The 21,982-nt window shown below is 41.1% G+C and overlaps 1 protein-coding gene across 1 annotated transcript; it reads left to right on the top strand.

Moving 5' to 3' along the window:
• The first annotated feature begins 11,787 nt into the window (after positions 1 to 11,787).
• On the top strand, positions 11,788 to 21,982 carry LOC141001309 (mixed lineage kinase domain-like protein). Its single transcript, XM_073472338.1, has 11 exons — positions 11,788 to 11,835; positions 14,550 to 15,003; positions 16,019 to 16,096; positions 16,409 to 16,586; positions 17,103 to 17,200; positions 17,294 to 17,432; positions 18,372 to 18,456; positions 18,562 to 18,716; positions 18,846 to 18,895; positions 20,099 to 20,239; positions 21,089 to 21,982. The coding sequence occupies exons 2-11, from the start codon at positions 14,556 to 14,558 to the stop codon at positions 21,133 to 21,135; spliced, it is 1,419 nt and encodes a 472-aa protein (XP_073328439.1). The 5' UTR covers positions 11,788 to 11,835; positions 14,550 to 14,555; the 3' UTR covers positions 21,136 to 21,982.

The following is a 21,982-nucleotide window of genomic DNA, read 5'->3' as shown; positions in this document are numbered from 1 at the left end:
TACAGTTGTTAGAAGCCATTTTGTGTTGAAAATAATATTGTCAGAATTAATATGATTAAGCAGATGATGATTGGCGGTGATAGAAGGGGTGGGACTGAGTCTTTTGTCTCTCTTCAGCAAACAATCTCACGTTACATGAATAAAAGTTCTGTTATTTTGTTTCAATAAATCAGCAAAACGAAGGATTGTGATTTGATTGTTTTTAACGCCCTGTTAAGATGGCACAGTTTAAAAGACTTTCAAACAACATGACTCGACAACAGTACTTTTTCAGAACACCTGAGAAAAGGAAAACCACAGAGGGAAAGTCTTTTTCTTCCTCATACAGTGAGATCATGTGTCTTTGTGGTTTCCTAACTAATTTTGTCCTCCACTTACAAGTCAAGGTTTTTTAGCCTTTTTCATGGCTTTAACGGACAGAATAGCTGAAGAGTGACTGGAAACGGGCAGAGAGATGGGGGGATGACATGCAGCCATGGATTTGAACCCTGGGCCCCTGCAGAGAGGACAAATGAGAGGAGAAATGAAAAAGACAAAGATGGTGATTTGGACAGGGGGACAGTCACTGCTGGATGAAGCTCTCCTCTCCACTCTACCTCCCAGTAACCCGGCCCAGTCAGAGCCTCTCCACCCACCAGCTGATGGTGCTGTTCAAACCTGTCTGATCATCAGGACACAGCTGATCCTCTCTACACCTCCACCTTCCTCATCACTCACGCTCTGACAGAGATCAATAATCCCATCTGAGGAGAGAAGCAGAGACAACAGGAGTGATAAATGAGTGTTTGCAGAGACTCCCTCCATCAGCTGTCAGTCAGTGATATAAAGACCAGCAGGACTTTAGTCCTGTTCAGACCACAAGTGGAGCGACCTGCGACCTGCAGACACTTTGTTTCATCGAGTCTGTTTACTCTGCAGTTTGACTGAAGGACACAGTGGAATAAACTGCTGAGAGTCCCTGAACGCATCATCACTGCAGAAACAGAGAGACATTCACTGCTCACTTTAATGATGATTTACTGCTGTTAAAAAACAGTCTCAGTCAGAGATATATATACAGGTGCAATTCAATACATTACGCAGCCCCTAAAGGGACATGGGGGAAAAAACTAAACTTAAATGTTTCTCGTGCTTATGAGAATCGTTTACGTTTTTTTTCTTCACGTGCCCAAATTATGCGCAACAATCAGTGGCATCCCTCAGCCTGGGATATCGTTTGAAAATGGAAGTTTGATAGGTGAACACTATTCATTGAAGTGTAGTTACGGTGAACTCAGCCTGCATCATGATCAGGACTCACAATGATGATATGGGGGGTGACGATTCTGTGAGAGCTGTCACTGACTTTATTTACAGGCTTTCATAAATCATACAATCCATAATATTCGCAGGTGGTGAGGATGATCCAGGTGAGCTGACTGGAGAAGGCAGAGTGTGCGGCGGAGACTGCGCTGTCTCCAGTGCGGCAGAGCGCACAGAGTGCACCTGACAGTCGTGTCCACTGCAGAGATTTCACATGAAACTTTCGCGTGCTCACGAGAAACCTTTACGTTTTTGGTTTTTTTCCCCATGTCCCTTTAGGGGCTTCGTAACACATTAGAATATGTGGAAAAGTTAATTTATTTCAGTAATTCAATTTAAAAAGTGAAACTCGTATATATATTGTGGATTAATTACAAAGTGAAATATTTCAAGCCTTTATTTGTTTTAACCTTGATGATTATGGCTTACAGCTCATGAAAACCCAAAATTCAGTATCTCAGAAAATCAGAATATTACATAAGACCAGTAACAAAAGGATTTTCAATACAGAAATGTCGGCCTTCTGAAAAGTATTTTCTTGTTTATGCACTCAGTACTTGGTTGGGGCTCCTTTTGCATGAATTACTGCGTTAATGCGGCGTGGAATGGAGTCGATCAGCCTGTGGCACTGTGGAGGTGTTATGGAAGCCCAGGTTGCTTCAATAGCAGCCTCATGTCTCTCATCTTCCTCTTGACAATACCCCATAAATTTTCTATGGGGTTCAGGTCAGGCGAGTTTGCTGGCCAATCAAGCACAGTAATCCCATGGTCATTAAACCAGGTATTGGTACTTTTGGCAGTGTGAGCAGGTGCCAAGTCCTGCTGAAAAATGAAATCAGCATTTCCATAAAGCTTGTCAGCAGGAGGAAGCATGAAGTGCTCTAAAATTTCCTGGTAGACAGCTGCGTTGACTTTGGACTCAATAAAACACAGTGGACCAACACCAGAAGATGATATGGTTCCCCAAATCATCACTGGCTGTGGAAACTTCACACTGGACTTCAAGCAACTTGGATTCTGTGCCTCTCCACTCTTCCTCCAGACTCTGGGACCTTGATTTCCAAATGAAATGCAAAATCCTCTCAAGGCTGCGGTTATCCCTGGTTATTTGTCAAGTCAGCAGTCTTCCCAATGATTGTGAAGCCTACTGAACCAGACTTAGAGACCATTTAAAGGCTCAGGAAACCTTTGCAGGTGTTTTGTGTTAATTAGCTGATTAGATTGTGACACCTTGAGTCTACAATATTGAACTTTTTGACAATATTCTAATTTTCTGGGATACTGAATTTGGGGTTTTCATGAGCTGTAAGCCGTAATAATCAAAATCAAAACAAATAAAGGCTGAAATATTTCACTTTGGGTGTAATGAATCTATATATTATATATGAGTTTCACTTTTTAAATTGAATTATTGAAATAAATGAACTTTTCCACGATATTCTAATTTATTGACATGCACCTGTATGTATGTATGTGTGTATAAACATGTTAAAGTTCCTACATGTTCATACAAAGACTGACAGTAGTCCCTGGACTTCAGCAGAGGTTCTGGTCTGTAGAAAGACCACATGGTTACTAAATGTTATGATGGTTCTCTGAAATAAGAGCCATTGATTTGACGGCTTCAGTCAGACTGATCTGAAAGCTGTGACAAAGATGAAATGATCAGTTGTCACCATTCTCCTCTCACAGCTTCACGGAGGAAAGCAGGAAATACTGGATCTTTACTTTGATGCTAACTTTGTTTATTACAATACTGCTGAGACCAGCACCACCCTCCACTGACCTCAGAGTCTCCAGTCTACAGTGTGGACTCTTCTTCAGATCAGACAGCAGCTTCACTCCTGAAACCTGCAGGTCGTTTCCCCACAGCACCAGTTCTCTCAGATGGGAGGGGTTGGACTTTATAGCTGAGGCCAGAGAAACACAGCTGATCTCGGACAAACTGCAGCCATACAATCTGAATAAAGAATAAAGTATGTAGATAAAAATGTCCTATTCAATGAGTCGAGTGACTTTGTCATTGTGTTATTGTGGATCATAATGTCAGCCTTCTACAGACATCATCCAAATGTCAGCTCAACATTCATTCACCTGTTCATTTCAACACACATTCATCTTTATCATTCACACATTATCAAGTTAAAACAAATATTAGTTCAGAGAATCTTCTGTTTACACATGTGACCATTTAAACATTTATTTACTTAACCCTGGACATTTTCTGCAGTTTATTCAGTCTTTTGCGACTGCAGACTAAATTGAGCGCACAGATGAAAATATGAACAAAGGGACATTACATACAGATTTATGGATGAAAGTTATGCATGTACATAAATTAGCTTCAATTGTTAATTAAACATTTAAGATCTACAACAGCAAAATAGTGTCAGTGAACTGACCTCAGAGTCTCCAGTCTACAGTGTGGACTCTGCAGAAATTCACACAGCAGCTTCACTCCTGAATCATGCAAGTTGTTGTAGCTCAGCTCCAGCTCTCTCAGATGGGAGGGGTTAGACTTCAGAGCTGAGGCCAGAAAAGCACAGCTGATCTCTGACAAACTGCAGCCATACAAACTGAATAAAGAAAAAATTATGTGAGTTTAGACGACAATGTTTCTGCTTGAAAACATTTAGTGTTTAACAATCTGTTCAGAGCTGAAGAGGGTTTCGAAAGTAGAAGTTTAGAAAATGGAAACTCCAACGTTGTGCAGCCAATGACGAATAATATCCCACAGAAACTGATTTAAGATTGGACTCAAAATCCCAAAGTTCCCAAAGATGACAAATGTGAATGAAAGGCATCTACAATATTTCTTTTAGGGACAGCAGAGTCATTAAATCAGAACATCTTCTGTTTAAACAGTATCAGCGTCATATAGCTTCATAAACCTGAACCTCGTCGAAATACAGATTATTTATTTAATGTGTTATTTATGGTCTTTATATTATCATTTATTTTAAAACAGCAGTGGCATTTAATGTAAAGTATAATATCAGCCTTATGTCTGCAGTTCAGTGTCACCACAACTTTCACATTAGATTAATCTGAGCACAAGAAGTAAAAACATGGTGTCTGACCTCAGAGTCTCCAGTCGACAGTTTGGACTCTGCAGAAAATCACACAGCAGCTTCACTCCTGAATCCCGCAGCTTGTTTCCACTCAGGTCCAGCTCTCTCAGATGGGAGGGGTTGGACTTCAGAGCTGAGGCCAGAGAAGCACAGCTGATCTCTGACAAACTGCAGCCACGTAATCTGAATAAAGAATAAATGATGTAGATAAAAATCTATTTATAATCCAATCAGATGTGTTCAGGTTGAGCTTTTCTCTAAAGTGAGTCTAGTGACTTTGTCATTGTGTTGTTGTGGATCATTACAATGTCAGCACAACATTCATACACCTGTTCATGTCAACACAGATCACAACAATAACAAGCTGCTGATCTCAGTCAAGTCTGTAGTAATGATCAAATCATGATGTTATTTTACAGCTCCCTGAACGAGAGCAGAACCACCAGACTGACATCTTGGTTTTCGGAGCCCTCTGCCCAGTCCAGAGTGAACTTCTGCACTGAGAAGGTTTTTCCAACTCCAGCGACGCCGTTGGTCAGAACCACTCTAATGGGTCTCTGTTGGCCAGTTAAGGCTTTAAAGATGTCGCAGCACTTGATCGGTGTTTCACTGAAGGTCTTCTTCTTGGAAACTGTCTCAAGCTGTCTCACCTCATGTTGGGTATTAACCTCTTTACTCTGTCCCTCTGTGATGTAGAGCTCAGTGTAGATCCTGTTGAGGAGGGTTCCACTTCCTGTTTCATCACTTCCTGTTCCATCACTTCTGTAGGAGATACACTAATAATAAATGTAATTTATTAATCACTGGCGATTAATAAAACACTCGTTAATGGGGCACCACCTCCGTTGTTTTGTCTATTTGAATAATCCGGAGGTAATTAATCAAATTCGACTGGACAAGTTTAACTTGTATCAATTCTAATCAATTTCAGATCAACTTATTCAATCTCATAAATGAAGCAGTGATTTCTACACAGTTTCCCTCGGTTCTCCACATTAAAACAAACCTGCACAGACAACGACATACGGTTAAATATGTTTATTGACTAAATAATTCAGGTTAAATAAATGAAATGGCAATTTAAATGAATAACACGGGTAACAAGAAATATGAATAACTAAGTCATGGGTTATTAGTGGAATATGGGCTGATGGTGAGATCACGAGTTAGGTTGAAGCATTTAAAGATTACGGGAGTAATTTTTAATACTAACGAGGCTCAATGCCCAGCGGGATGGTACCGCTAGCGATCGCTGGGGGCTTGTCAAAGAGTCTGTCTTTCGTTGGAAACCGCTTGCACGGTCTCGGACACAGCAAGTTGCTGTAGTGTCGTGATGATGATTGTGATAAAGATGTTCTTCTTCGTTTCTTCGAGTTGTTCTCAGGCTCTGACTTTGTAAACTAAATCTAACTTCTTGAATAAAATAACTGAGGATGATACGTTGATCAGGCGGATCTTCCGTTGTTAGTTAATGCAAGATAATCTAAATTAAGTTCACTTCTTCCAAAGCAGGTTACGATACTTAACTGTATAAAACAAATTAAAACAGAACTTCGTTCTGGTACAAACTTAATAAAAGAAGCTAATCAATACTGCGAAAATATAAAAGTGAGAAAAATCAACGCGTGAGCACTTCTGCTGAGATCGCTGTCTTGGAGCGTGTTTCAAAGTAAAGTAAAGAGCTTCAAAAATAAGTTACCAAAGAAAACTTTTAAAACAAAAGAAAAACTTAAACTAAAGAATACTGAAAACTAAAACTCAAAACTAAAAACAACAAACTAAACTGACTCGAGAGACGTGATCTCTCCATTTTATTATTTGCAAATCGAGGTGTGTCTAGGCGGGGCTTACCGCTTTTATCTCCAAGACTTAAACGTTACAAAACAGTGTTTCACCTTCTCACAGAATTTCACCATGGCTTCATAGATGTACTTTGTCTATCATGAAAATGATTATGACGTGATTAAACATTAATTATACATATTTCAGCTTAATACTTGATAAACAAAGACATATCAGAGACATTTACTGGTTATAACCATAAACATATTAAACAGAATATTTCTCGTCCAACTGTACCAGGACTCACCATCAGGAGGTGCTGTGGTTCCACCGAACACAGGACAGATTAAACATTAAAACTTGATCTCAGTCAATCTTAATCGTAGAGAAACGGGATAAAGATCAGTTTTATGAACTTCTTTTACTGTTCCTTAATGTGTTAGAATTAAGATTGTGAGATACTGACTTAATGGTTAATTAGAAATGGTCTGAAATCTGGAAGAATACAGAGGCCATTTGAATGGAATGTCCCACAGATAGTGAGTCGTAAATAACAGAAGACAGAGTGAGAGCATAGAACAACTCAGCAGAAGGTGTCTGGTGTCCTTTCACTCTGGAGAGTGTGTTTGTGAATCAGAAGTCAGAGGGACAAAGAGGGTGAGAGAGAAAGAGAGACATCCGACATGTTACTTAATTTCCAAATGTAAAGACATTAGTATTAACACAGCCTCTGATGACCAAATAGCTCCGGTCCCTCCTGATGTGGAGAGAGTAGGTAACTTCATGTTTCCTCAGACTGACCTGTGAGGGAAGGATTTATCTGTTTTGAGGGGTAAGAGAGTTCAGAAATGGGAGTTTGGTTGTAAATTAATTAAAACTGTCCTCATTTGAAGTCTTTATGGTCCAGGAAAAACACTATCCTCTCTGCCAGGAGATAAGGTGGCAGGCTGAAAGGCGCCTCCTTCATGTAAATTGTCTTCATCCAGATGAAAGGGGTTAACAAGAACAACAGGGCCTCAATGTAATGCAGAGGCGATGGACATATGTTCCTACATGTTGAAGACCCGAGAAAGACCCACAAGACCTCTGCAGGTCTCTGCAGGTCTCAGGCCTACAGTTACATAACCCAGAGATAATAAAAATTGTTATTGTCACTGAAAACAAAAGATGGTCGAAGGTTTATTGGCAGCATTCTTTATAACGCAATAAAACTCTGTAATTCAATGAAATGATATGATATGATTTACTGATGATGACATCAAACCCAGATAAAACAGACTTTCACTGTCTTGTCATCTTGTTTTGCTGGCAAAAAAAAAAAAAAGAACAAGAAACATTTGTATATTATTTGTGCTGGACTACAGAATCAATATTCAATCATCAATTAATAATGATAATAATAATAAAGAAATGTCACCTCTCTGTGTCTCTGCGCCTCCTCTTCAGCCACATTGGTCCGATCCATCGACATTTTCCATCCATCCACCAGATGTCCTCTGACTTCTTTCCCTTTAACCTGATTGCCGGATCATTCCTCACACCTGCCTCATCAGCCTTTCTGCTCATAAACCAGCCGGTTCAGTTTGTTTTCCTGCGCTCGTTTGCTCCTCCAGGCTACGTCCTGTACAAACGACCCGTCACTGCGTAAAAGGGAGTCTGACTGTCGTGTTGTCCTTGTTAGAAAGTTGCAAAGTTGGACCGAATCCTGACCCTAAAGCAAATCACTGCTTGATCACTGCTTTGGTTTTTTAAAATAGTTATTAAAAACAATTTGATTTGCACGAGAAACTGGTGAAATAACAGTTTCACTAGTTTGTTTGTTTTTTGTGTGGAGGGGATCAACTATTTCACACAACAGGGTCACAATGTGTCATGTGAGATAAAACATCTCTGCAGCTCTTATCTCAAAACTCTGCAACTCAAATGGATAAACTGCAACGTACGACCGGTAGGAGGAAACACATGTGTTTCTGGTTTCGGGTTGAACTTTCCACTTAAGCTTGTGTTGACCACAGACCTTATTTCAGGCGTCTAACCAAAACCCAGAGACGAATGAACTCATTTTCAGATTTAGGACATTTATGAAGCAACCAAACCAACTAAGAGGAAGAACTTTAGTAAAAGTTTTGTTTTTTGTTGGGGTGGACAGGTCGGGTGGACAGGTTGGATGTGTTGGAATCTATTGTCCGTTGCCTACTACAGAAATTGTATATTTGCTGAAAACTGAAAATAAAAAATAAACCTTGTTTAAAAAAAAAGAGTAAAGATGTGGTGCTGAAATGTTTTTCTGGTACAAGTGAAAGTCACAAACAGAGCTCGAGTAAAAGTCTGATATCAAATGTGCTTAAAGGTTCAATATGTAAGAAGTTTAGTGAACATATTCAAAAAAGGTTTGTTTAAATTCAACTAAAACTATCAACAAAATGTGAAACAGTTATGACGTCTATGTTTTGTGTTGCAGAGAGATCTATTGAAGTTAGCACGCTGACCAGCTAGTCAATATATATAAAGTATCCAATATTCATATTTTCTGATTTTCTGAATCAGTTTTATTTGTTGTTACTAAAGTTTTCAAATACATTTGCCTTCAAAATTTGGTGGAGAGAAGGTATAAAGTAACAAAAAGTGGAAATACTCAAGTAGCTCAAAATTGTACTCAAGTGCAGGACTTTGGTAAATGTACTTAGTTACATTACTTCACTGGTTGTGGACAAAAAAAGACATTTGAGGACGTCATCTTAGGAAGAAGGAAACACTGATCGATATTTCATAAACCAATCAGGTAATCGATTAACTAAGAAAATACTCAACATGTTAATCGACACTGAACGTAAGTATCGAGTGTGAGAATTCATCTAAAAGTTTTCGGGCGGCTCACATTTGGGTCTCACAGGTGTAAATCAATGAGGCGTGTCTGTGACTGAGTCGTTTTCTGAAAAGGAAAAAGAAACAAAGTTTTATTGTCGTCTCCTTCAGGTCAGCTGATAAGTTATCAACCTTCCCTCTGCGTGTTGTCCTACACGTCTCTGTCTGTGACCTCTGGTGACACAGCGGTGAGACAGTCGACGCTCAGTGTCTCTAGGCAGCTCAGGTTAAACAGACAACAGTCTCGCTGTGCTGCTGGCAAACATGTGGACGTTTCAGTTAAGTTTTAGAGGTTAATGACCCTGTGTTTAATGTTACAACGCTATGAATTGTGGGTAATTCCCTTCGGCAAAGTCAGAAATGCTGACTTACAGAAAATTGTTTGCAACTTAGAGTAACCAACTTGTGTATTTATGTTGTTGGTCTTTGGTGATTCATATTATTTTATATTTTTTGGGACCAAAAATATTCACAAAACACAGAATAAACAAGTGAAACACTGAAATATAAACCTGTGTTTTGCACATACTAGTAGTAGATTACAGACTGAGAGAAACTCCTGCTGTGTGTTCACAAACATAACTAATAAAGCTGATACTGACACTCCTGCCCAGAACAATGGAGGTGAATGGGACTTTGTCTGCAGGATTCAAATTGTTAAACTTTATCGACAGCGCTCCTTTTTCCACAAACAGTCTCCCCGTTACTCTGGATGATGCACAGCAGGCTGCTGCTCATAAGGGACGATAGACGTCATGAGATGCTGCAGTCAGACACAAACCTGGTGCCACAAAAACAATCAAGAATGACTGAGAGCTGAAGGAACGATCGACACCGAGAGTCGTTTTGTGAAAATATACTGTGAGAAGCTGAGTTGTTGTTGCGTTTGGCTTCGTGTTTTTGTATTGTTACTAATATAATTTCATAACTTAAAGAAAAGGTTGTTCCCTAATAAACCTCACTCTCACTCTGATGTTCAATCTGTCAACAGGTTGGATTTTTACCCACAGAAATGAAGGACAAAAGAAGTGCGTCTGCCTCTGCGCAACTAAAACAGGAAGAGGCGTCGTCTTCCCCGGTCACCGTCCTCAGGTAACAGTGGAACAACTGGAAAACTGGAAACTTTACACTGCAACAGAAAAAGAAGAAGCCCGCTGATGGACGAGGCAAAGACGGTGGAGAGGGAGATGTGAAAGTCTGTTCCCCTGCTGATTTGTGTTTCCTAGCAAGAAATGTTGTCCAGTGTCTTTTTTGTGCAGCCGCTCCGAGCGCTTCATCACCAGTCACTATGCCGTCACTATATATTATTGTGTAATATTCACCGTATTTTTGTCTCCTATGGATCCTGTCTTGTACTCACATCCTCCTTCCTCTGATGTCCCGATGTCAAATAAAAAACAGATAGTAAACCGCAGAGGATCAGTGTCCATCACACAGCGGTGGTTGTCAAGATATAGAGGCAAAATGCACGTGCAGCGGCCTTAGCAACAAAACCACCCACATATTAATACAACCTGCTGTTTTAATCTGCCTATTCACAGACCTGAGATCAGGGTTTCTGGATCAAACTGGGATTCTTATAGCTGGTGTTTGCTTTGGTCAGTAGCCAGGCTGCTACGCTGTGTTTGCATCAGGGGTGCTAACAGTAATAGCACAGGAAAACTCAGGGAGGGGGGACAGTTGAAAAGTTGTCTGTAATTAGAAAACCACTTATAAGTAGTTATTTATAAATCTTGACATGGAAATGATTTTATCCCTAATCAGAGTCTAGACTGAAGTGATGCCCCCGCAGGTCATGTCGGGGGCATTGCAAGTTGTGTGTCCGAGCCTGTGGTGAACCTGAGCTTTATGAACCATGTGCAGTGTGACGCACTCAGAGCCGTGTCTGACTTGTCAGCTCAATATTTAGTCTGCTGAGCAACACACGTCATCTGGCTTCAGTCTCCTCGCCCGTCGCTGTGGTCCATGTTCCTCCTGACCACACTCACCAACTGCCTCACTGAAATCAAGTCCTGGACGCAAACAAACTTCCTCCAACTAAACTGTGACAAATCGGACATGATCACCATCGGCCCCAAATCCCTCATCGAAACCGCTCACAACTTCTGCCTCACCCTGGACAACTCCACCCTCTCTCCCTCCCCACACAGTCGGAGTCATCTTTGACAACAACCTCTCCTTTCAAAAGCAAATAAAAAAGGCAGTTTCACCAAAACTGCCTTCTCCCACCTCAAAAACACAGCCCGTCTCCGCCCATCACTCTCCTTCTCTGCTGCAGAAACCCTGATCCACGCCTTCATCACCTCCACACTTGACTACTGCAACAGCATCCTCTACGGCACACCATCCAAACTCCCAAATAAACTCCAATACGTCCAGAACTCTGCTGCTCGCCTGCTCACCCACCCCCGCACCCGCGACCACATCACCCCTGTCCTCCAGAAACTCCACTTTCAATTCAAAATCCTCCTCCTCACTCACTCTGTGTATGTAGACTTGACCTGGGCTGAGGATGGGTGATCCTGACAGACCATCAATAGCATTTAGCCTCCGTATCTGATCTGCTCTGCACTTCTCACCCCCGGCGGTGAGTTTCTGCTTCGAGGACAGGATGAATAAATCCTGGGTGTGTCAGCAGAGCATGAATAACACTCAGAGGGGGGAAGGACTGGAAATGTCAGAGAGGAAGAGGAAGCAGTGAGCAACAGAGGGAGGAGGAGCTGAGGGTGTACAGGCAGTTTCGTTTTTGCTCAGCACACACAAAGAACATTTACCTGGGTTCAGACGAGAAGCTTTCACTGACGTCCACACACAGGTGAGTCGTCTTTATGTTTCTTCTGTCTTCATGTCCACAGTAAACTGCTCTGCTTGTGAGACTGCTGCAGGTTCAGCTTGTAGATCGGGAGCACAACAACTCATATGAGTTTACAACAAGCTTTACTGTAATGCTGGTTTGCAGTTCTGCCAAAGAGAAATGTTTAACTCAGTGACACACCTTGAAGCTTGATCTGTCAAACCCTGGTGCAAGATGACACGAAGACAAAGGCATGTTATTCCCTGCAGGGCAACAGAGAGCGATAATTACCCTCTCTCAGGCTCCTGCCTCAGCTGTGTGTTAAAGGTGCAGTGTTAAACCTGCTCGTATGAATGAAAGTACAGATTAAACAAACATTTACCAGAAGAACAAATCTCAGAGAAGTTTAGGATTTACAAACAAGAAATCAGTACATACTGACAGACTGTGGTTTGAGTCAGAAGAACTGCAGAAGAGTCATTAATGAATAATACATTTAATTGAGTAACGCTTTATGCTGAGGCAGGTGAATTATCAGGACTACATGCATGAAGAAGCATGTATTCATAAAGTACATGTATTCGTAGTATCTCATGCCTGACTTCAGGAACAATACGTTATTAATGCAACGACTGAGGCGTTTAAATCATCATGATTTCTGAGTTATTATTGATGTTTCATGTCTTCTTCATGGTGACAAGCCAAAAAAACTGACCAGTCACAGCAGTGCACATGTAATCAGCTGTAATCATGGTTACTTCAGCATCACTTTTTCATGACTTCATCATATTTGTGGCCCTTTTTAAATAAAGTGTTGCCCCGGTCTGTCTAACTATTTAAAATTCATTTACATTTTCAGTTTCTGAGAGGAGAAACGAGTCAGATCTCAGTGTTGAGCCTGTTTTTGTCCTGCTGTATGAAGTGAGGCCTTGCAGCTGTTTGCTGATAAACAGTATGAGTCAGTCTGCTGACGTCGTCTGAGAGCTAAACATCCATAATTGGTTTGTAATCATAAGTTACCAACAAACAATCTGTCTGAATCAACGCTGCCACATCAGAAAAGTTTCAGTTCCTGTTGTGGAGTCGGTTTGTTCAGCCAAAAATTAAAACTCAGTCGTCGTCTCCTCCCTCCACGCTGATGGAAGTCAGCTGAAGTGTCGTAGTCCACGAAACATTTCTGGAGCTTCACAGTAAAACAGTGTTCTGCTAAACAACCGAAGTAAAGACTTGATTTAAAACAGAAAAACAACTAAAAGAAGAGGATAAAATGGCTCCACACAGCTCATCCGGTGTAATCCAAGTCTGCAGAAGCTCTGAGATCACAAATTGATTTATTAAATGTTATTTACACCCTCGACGTGCAGCTGAGCTCGTGCACCCACTTCAGCCACAGTGTGCGCTAATCCTGAAGCTTCAGAGCTACAGTGAAGATTTCAGCTTCAAAAAGGGGCTAAAAACATCTTTTCAAATCAATTTGAGATCTTCTGGAGACGTGGATTGTGTTTTTATTTTGTTGTTTTTCACATTTTAAATCAAGTCTCCAGCTGCTTCAGTTGTTGCAACTCTGTTTTACTGTGAAGCTCTGGAAATGTTTTGAGGACCTGACTTTCATCAGCATGGAGGGAGGAGATATAACTTCATTAAAAACAGTCAGAAGGTCTGTTTGGATGTGAATCAGCTCAGCACTACAGGCCTCCCTGACTGGATCTGAGGAGACGTTCCCGTGGGAAATCTTCTCAGCAGATAACTTCACAGAACATGAGCTCAACGTCACCGTTCAATACAGAGCCAGCTGCTGATAATAACAGTGGATCTGTCCTGTCCTGACAACGGTTATTTAATTAATTTCTTTTTTCATGATGTTATTTCAAAGTGTCATCTCATCTAAACTATATGTTTGGATGCTTTCATGTATAAAACACTTGCCCATCATGTTAGTTTGACACAGTTCACCTGTTGGGCCACAGACTGAAGAAAAACTTAAGCACAAGAGAGACATCAGACCAGATACCAATCAGCTACAACATTAAAACCACCTGCTTAATACTGTACAGGTTCCCCTTGTGCAGCCAGAACAGCTCTGACCTGTCACGGCATGTTGATAAGACCTCCGGGTGTGTGGCACCGGGACGTTTGTGGTGGGTCCTTTGGGTCCTGTTTGTTTCGAGGTGGGGCCTCCACGGGTCAGACTTGTTCTTGCACGTCCCACAGATGCTCGATCATGTTGAGATCTGGGGAATCTGGAGGCCTCGGGCTCTATGTTGTGTTCGTCGAGCCATTCCTGAGCAGTTTTTGTGGCGTGTCAGGGCTCGTTGTCCTGCTGGTGGGACCACTACCATCGGGGGGTGCCATCTCCATGAAGGGGTGAACTTCCACAAAGCTCTTAAGATGGGTGGCGTGTGTCGAGTGGCGTCCACATGAATGCCAGGACCCAAGATTTCCCTGCACAACGTTGCATTGTAATGAGATGATCGATGTTGTCGATCCCGTCAGTGGTTTTAATGTGGTGGCTTTTCGTGTATATTCGTGTAAACATTACTGTACAAACTGTTAGTGCGACATTAAAAGAGTGATGAATGGATATACTAGTGACACTGCAGTATTTATACTTTCACTTAAAGGTGCAATATGTAAGAATTGGCAACCTGTTGGATTTATAACAGGGCTGCACCTCGAGGATAAGAGGGATTCTTCCACCACAACTTCAGCTTTATTTGCCTCTCTGTGCCCCGCAGCTGATCATGAACTACGTAGAGCCCATCCTGTCCATCGCCTCACAGATCTACACCCTGGTGGAGACTGTGAAGGCCAACAGGAAGCGCTGTCGACGTGTTTCTGAGCGAGTCGGAGCCCTGGAGGGGCTGGTGAGGTCCATCGAACAGAGAGGGCAGGCACAGACATCTGACGACGTAAAACGAGCTCTCAAGGGACTCTGTATCACTCTGACATCAGCCGAGGTGCTCATCAAGAAATTTGCTCAGGCCAAGTGGGTGAAGCGCATCCTTAAATCCAGCAGCCATGGAGACGAGTTCAACAGTGTGAACGAGCGTCTCAACGACGCCTTCCAGGTCCTGTCTGGAGCCCTGCAGGTGGAGCAGGGGGACACGCTGTTCAAGGTGTTTGAACTGACCACCAGAGAGCGAGAAGACAAGGCCGACGGGAAGGAGGACGACATGGAGCTGAAGAGATGTGAGTGTTTTGAAACTTTATGATTCTGCACGTTTCAACTTGACAACATTTCATTATGTCTTTTCAATGTATTGTTCTGACAACGACGTGCTGATGGTCTGAATAGGTTTTCGTACCTGGCTGGATCATTTGTGTTTATTTGCTTAACCAATGCAGATTACTTCACTGTGCACTAGATGTAAGCTAACATTAGTAAGCAACAGCACACACAGAAGGTGTGTGTGTGTTTGAATCCAGGTGAAGCTCTGAGTGAACTCAGCACTCAGCAGAGACTCTGGTTCTGGTTCTGGCTCTCTCTCTCCTCTCTGTAACGTTACGTTCATGAAGTAAAGTACATTTCCCCTCCAGCTCCAGTCAGCAGTCGACATTACAGAACAGAAACACCCGAAAGTGGAGGTCACCTCCGGGTCACTGCTGCAGTCAGGTTGATAAACAGGAATGAAGATAAATCCACTTTTTAACCTCCAAAGTTAAAAAGTAATCTCTGAGCTCTCCTCCTGTCGGTAAACGTCTTCGGTTCAGAGCAGAATCTGAGGTGACTCCTGGTGTTTATTCCTCCGGAGGGTCTGGATCTGAGCAGCTGATCAGCAACTATACCCCTGAGATTCCCAGAGTAGCAGAAGTTACATTTACGATCAAAAACAGTATTGTGCATTTATTAGAAATACAAATAATTGAGGTTTCAACTATTCTTTGATCGGTCAAACAGATTTACTGCAAGACATAAATTCTGTTAAATAAAAACAAATCAATACAAACATCTCCAAATGCAAGAATCTCACACAAACTCCATTTCTGAGACAGCATCAACTTCCCCATAATTTACTTAACCTTCACTTCACTCTCGAGGCGGGAAAGCAAACAGGAGTGAGTCAGAGGAACTTTGACAGTTCCCAAATTTTGGTCTGACTGTAAGCAAACTCGACTGAGCTTTGCGTTGTGTAAGCGCCAACAGGAACCGACAGGATTAAGTGTTTGGTTTCATTTGTTTCATCCGTGTTTGTTTGTTCCTCAGTGCTCATCGAACACATGGAGAGTCAGCAGAGAGAATTCGAAGAACTCAAAATCAACGTGCAAAATCTCTTGAAGATCAGTGAGTACACCAAAACACTTCAATATATGATAGTCGGATATTACTGGAAATGTATCACTGCATTTATTCGAGAACGGATGATAAAACGGGTATGAACAGACTCACAGTGGAGCATTTAGCATCTGTCCCTCAGGAGTTGATCATGTAACTGCTGGATGTGGAAATAAGCAACTGTTTATATCAGCTTTAAATATTACGACATACAGTATAAAGTGTTAAATGTTACCAACACGTGTCGGCTGCCCCCTAGTGGCCAAAACAAAAACAACAACGACAACAACAAAAAAACTTAAAGGTAACTTGTTTGTACAGTGGATAAGCCCAGCGTTACTAATGAAGACATCCGGGAGATCAAACCAAACGAGCTCAAGTACGAACATCCCAAAGAGCCCTTCATGACAACATCCACCTCAGAGGTCTACAGAGGAGAGTACCGCGGCTTCCAGGTGGCCATCAAGAGATACACTGACCTCGTGAACGCCAGCTTGAGGTGTGTGCCACATTTCAAATTAAAATACAGGAACTTTTTTTGTTTGTTTTTTTTTTGCATGCTTTACTTTTGGTTACATAAATACCACAGACTCACCAGCAATAAATAGCAATCCAATGCAGCATCCGATGTCCAAAAGATGAGGGGTTGACCAACAGTTCTGACGTAGTTTACTTTCGCATTTAAGCTGCTGGATGTCCTATTTTTGCTTTCCAACAAAGTCGGACAACAAGTCACACAAACAGCTTCTGTTCGAGCAGAACTTTCCCGCTCAAACACTTGATCCCAAAAAACTTTAACATTTTGACATTTAGTCACTTTGTTTCTCCTGAAACAACGTTGAAAAAAAAGGATTCTGACCCCTTGTAAATTTTAAAATGTTATAATCTGGTTAATTTAAAGAGGCACTACAGTATGTTAAATATTGAGCTAAATCTTCATGTTGCACTTGGCCTTGTATATTCCTGTGTGACTTCCTGCAATTACTGTCAACATAAACACATTGTCTGTGTGCAGTGAGGTACAGTCTGTTTTCAAAAAGGAGGTTGATACCATGAAGCGGTTTGAGTCGCCCAACATCCTGCGAATGTTTGGCATCTGTGTCCAGGAGGAAGGTGAGTGAACTGCAGCAGGTGAATCACAGAGTATCAGGAACAATCCACCTTTACAATTAGAGTGACGTGATGTGGCCTTGTGACTGCCTGTAGGACCCAGCCCTCAGTTCCTCATCATCATGGAGTACTGTGAGAAGGGAAGTCTGCGTCAGGTCCTGGACTCTGAGCGCGGGAAGCTGTCCTGGACCAGGAAAGCTCGAATGTGTCTGGACGCAGCTAAGGGTCTCTACAGGTGAGTCGCGCCAATTATTATTTATATGTCTGAAAATGATGAAACACAGAGAGAGGAAGGGGGGAGGAGCTTAATTGTGCAGGTGAGAATAATAAAGTAAAATGCTTTGTTAGGGGTGGACGATGAGATTAAAACCCTCCGTCACAGTACATGTAATTTAAATTGTGATTTATTTCATGAAGCTAAATTACATTTTCCAGACAGGAGAGTCTGTTTATGCTGCCCCCTTTTTAAAGGGACAGTTCACCCTAAAATCAAAACTGCATCTTTTTCTTACCTGCAGTGATGTTAGTCCAGAATGTTTTGGCTTGAGTTGCAGAGTTTTGGAGATGTCGGTCGTTGAGATGTCTGTCTTCTCTCCGATACAATGAAACCAGATGGCGTTTGAAGAACACATCAGCAATGTCTCCTTCCAGGAATCATGACCGGTTTCTCAAGATAATCCACAGGCCTCGTTGTGAGCAGTCTCATGTTGGAACTATGGTTTTCCCTCATCACTGCACAGAGGCTGTTAACATCATTAAAATTCACATTTTGCACTGTCACCACCAGCACGAGCCTCTTCTCTCTGCTCGGTGATATGTTGTAGCAGTTCAGCAGAAAGAAAATAGTTCTCCTCTGCTGACCTGCAACGTTAGCTAGCTTACTTAGCTTAGTTGGCTAGCCTCTCCTCCATGAGTAGAGGAACACGTCCTCGTGCTCGGTGATACAGAAAGAAAATAGTTCCTCTATGAAACTGCTCACAACAAGGTCTGTGGATTATCTTGAGTAACAGGGTCGTGATTTCTGGGAAGAGACATTGCTGTTGAGTTATTTTAATGCATTTTTTTTTGCGCTTTGAGAGTTAAAGTATTAAAATATTAAAGTGCAGCTTTTAAATGATCTCTATGATTGATTGTTTATGACAGAAGCAACATGATTATCACTGTTGTCTCTTAGGCTGCACCAGACGGAAGAAAAATCCAAGGTGCATGGATGCATCAACAGCTTCAAGTTCCTCGTGACTGAAGGCTACACAGTCAAGGTACTGAGAGCAGTGCATGCTGGGAGTGCTCACGGTCCGCCGAGTGGCGTGATTTGGTGAATAGGATTAAAATCTTGACGTCGTTGATTTATTTTTTTTTATCAGCTGGGAGGTTTCGAGCTGGCAAAAACCGAGACATCGCTGAAAAAGTCGACGAAGAAGTCGGCGAAGGACCAAGAGATCAGGTCTCTGTGCTACTCGTCTCCTGAGGCCCTCGAAAGCATCAACCACGTCTACAACAAAGAGTGCGAGATGTACAGGTCAGAAATAAACCGCGACTTCATCTGTTGTTTAAAATGATTCAGTATCATAAATGCTCTTTGGTTTCATTTTTTTTTAATGTGAAGAATAGAATAGAATAAAATAAACTGTTTATTGTTGTCTTTCAGCTTTGGAATCGTCCTGTGGGAAATTGCAACCTGTAAGAGACCGTTTGAAGGTTTGTATCTGCACAACACAGGGTTCAACATCCAGCTCTCAACTTTCTGTTCAGAGTTCAGGCAGCTGTTAAAAGTTTCCTCTTTCACACTGAACAGCGGCCGTTGTCGGCATGAAGTCACGAAGCCTAAATCAGGCTCCAAGTGACTTGATCTTCCATCGACTAGTTCGTTTTAACAGGTGTTTTGTAAGAACTCTTGTTTTCTGTTTGACAATAATTTATAAACGGTAATAAAGAAATCATTGTACGTGACTTTGTTCAACATTTATTTATACAGGAAGGCCCGATGAGAGCGGTTCACTCTCTTTTGCCCATGCAAAAGTGAAAAAAACTCAATGTGGCGTTCAAAGTTAATCTTCAGATTTAAAATAAGTCAAAGGAGTCAGGTGATCACACTTTCATTCCTGCTTAGTTTTATTCAGCCTGACTGGAGCGAAACATGAAATTGTTTCCTTCAGCTCTGTTTTAGATTTCACTCATTACTAAAGTGAGGCCGACTTAAAATTACAATTAAAATGACAAAGATTGCAAAGATCTACTGATTATTTTACCTTTATTATTAATGACAGACCTGAAATGCAAATTCAAAACAAAACTAATTTAATTGTTTCCATTCAAGCTTTTCCTCATTTTAAGTTTCACATTTGAAGTTTCTTATTTCCACTGTTTCAATTTCATCTTTAAAATTTCGACTTTCAGTTTGAGCTCTTCCATTTCAAATTTCTTTTTTTCATTTACCCACTTTACATTATTAATTGCTTTACGTTAGTTTTATCAACTTTATTTATGGCCTGATTATTCCCAGCTGTCTTATTTTATTTTTAATTGTTTGGACTTTGATTGTAATTATGACCAGAAATACCTTTCACACAGAGGATGCTTTGAGCATCTTGAAACTGAAAGTGTGAATTTCTAGTCAATACTGAATTTATGAACGCACCCATATTTATAGCTAAACAATGAAAGGGCCTGTATGTATGTGATGTACTCTCATGAGAGGCTTGATTGCTCCTGTTTCTGCTCTTACAGGTGAAAGACCTGTTGTACTTTAAGCAATGAGCACTGAGCATCGACTGTAGAGAAGTTTAACTGGAGTTTTGAGTGCACTGTCATCAGCGCAGGGTCTCTGTGTCTGTGTGCGGGATCACTGTAAGTGGTTGCCGCTGTATTTCTGCTCATAATGTGTTCTCACTTTTCTTCCAGGTTGTGCGAATGAGGATATCTATGAGAGAGTGTGCGAAGAGAAATATCAGGAGCCGCTGCCTGACGACTGTCCCAAACCACTGGGGGATCTGATCAACACCTGTCGGGCCTATAAGAGCTTCCACAGACCATCTGCTGGAGGTGAGTTACAATTACTTTATTTCAGACTCACAGAGGTCCCATAGAAATGAAAAGAGAAATAAAAAACAAAGATAAACAAGACAAACTAGATAAAAGATAAGTAGCACCACACCATACTGCATTGTATAATTGTATAATGTTGTACAGTACATTTGTCATGTTCAACTTCTGACATAAGAAATAAACAATATTCAAACCAAAATTAAAGATAAAGAACATTTTACAGAGACAGAACACATACTAAACTTGCAAAGCAACATACTGGCCCTAAAGCTCTGTCGATAAATATCTGTCATCACTCAGATCATCAGTAAGAAAATGACCAGGGTATTTCATTTCTTCACATGACATAAGGGGAACACAGGAAAAACTGATTTCCTGTCCTCTCCACTTCTAACTATCATGACATTTAATATAATATCACGATCTATTACGATCGTATTGTGAGTACGCCTTCAGTAAGATTAGTACGACTGATGACAGAGTTTGCAACAAGTCAGCCTGTATGACACCTATTTAATTATTTAGATTAATCATCCATAAACACCTCAACGAACACCATTACTGACATGAAACGGAGCAGATGCAACATTGCCTATATTACTTTTAGACCATTATATTTAGATACTATATCTGCAAGACTGCCTCACAAATGAGCGAACGTGTTTCAGTGTAGAATTTTTCCTTAATTTCCCGTTGAAGAGATACGTATAAAAAAGAAATACACAAATATAAACAGTTATTAATCAAAGAAACATTAACATTCTTCCAATGATGTGGCAAAGTGTGAAAAATATATAACAAGGAATAGTGATGATGCTAATGTGGCTGTCTGTCTCTCTTCTGCAGTGCTGGTGGATCAACTGCGCAGCGTGGTGGCAAAGTTAGAGGAGTAATAAAACTCTTCATCCCTCTTCGTCCTCAGTACTCAGGGTCTCTGCTCATACTCAGGAGAAGAAATACAGCTGTGAAACCATAAAACGCGTCTCTGCCTCGCTTAAAAGTTGCATGTAATCCACAAGAAAGTTTACAACACACTAAAAGCCCCAAGTTTGTGTTTCAGTTTACCGTTACTGTTGGAAAAACGTCTCCAACAGGAAGCTGTTCCAAAAATCTACCTTTCCTATGGATCTGTGTGGGGTGTGGGGGGTTGTTTGACTTAAAGGGTTAGGGCTTTTTATTTTTTAATGAATGCATGTAAAGTAGCTCAAGCATCTGCTCAGGGACTCCTGACTGCTGGTTGACTACATCTCATCACACAGAAAAGGCCTCCACCAAGTGGTCAAAGTTAATGTTGCAACAAAATACCATTTTCAAACTTTTTACCTCTGAGCCTTTATGTTTACCATGACAACAAACTCTCTCTGTGAATAACAGTGGTGTCTGATGCAACGCGAGTGCTGATGTTTGCTGCAATATACCAAATAAAAACAATAAACAAACCTATACAGTTGTTAGAAGCCATTTTGTGTTGAAAATAATATTGTCAGAATTAATATGATTAAGCAGATGATGATTGGCGGTGATAGAAGGGGTGTGACTGAGTCTTTTGTCTCTCTTCAGCAAACAATCTCACGTTACATGAATAAAAGTTCTGTTATTTTGTTTCAATAAATCAGCAAAATGAAGGATTGTGATTTGATTGTTTTTAACGCCCTTTCAAACAACATGACGTGACAACAGTATTTTTTCAGAACACGTGAGAAAAGGAAAACCACAGAGCGAAAGTCTTTTTCTTCCTCA

This window comes from Pagrus major, chromosome 8 (assembly GCF_040436345.1).
Source record: "Pagrus major chromosome 8, Pma_NU_1.0".
Lineage (NCBI taxonomy): Eukaryota > Metazoa > Chordata > Actinopteri > Spariformes > Sparidae > Pagrus > Pagrus major.
The sequence above is the reverse complement of the archived record's forward strand: the minus strand, read 5'-3'. Positions and strand labels throughout refer to the sequence as shown.

Excerpts from the sequence above, each read along its gene's own strand:
- LOC141001309 (XM_073472338.1), top strand. The coding sequence starts at position 14,556 with ATGAACTACGTAGAGCCCATCCTGTCCATCGCCTCACAGATCTACACC. Across the intron at positions 18,457-18,561 it reads CTGAAGGCTACACAGTCAAG|CTGGGAGGTTTCGAGCTGGC; the intron begins GTACTGAGAGCA and ends TTTTTTTATCAG. Across the intron at positions 20,240-21,088 it reads CCACAGACCATCTGCTGGAG|TGCTGGTGGATCAACTGCGC; the intron begins GTGAGTTACAAT and ends TCTCTTCTGCAG.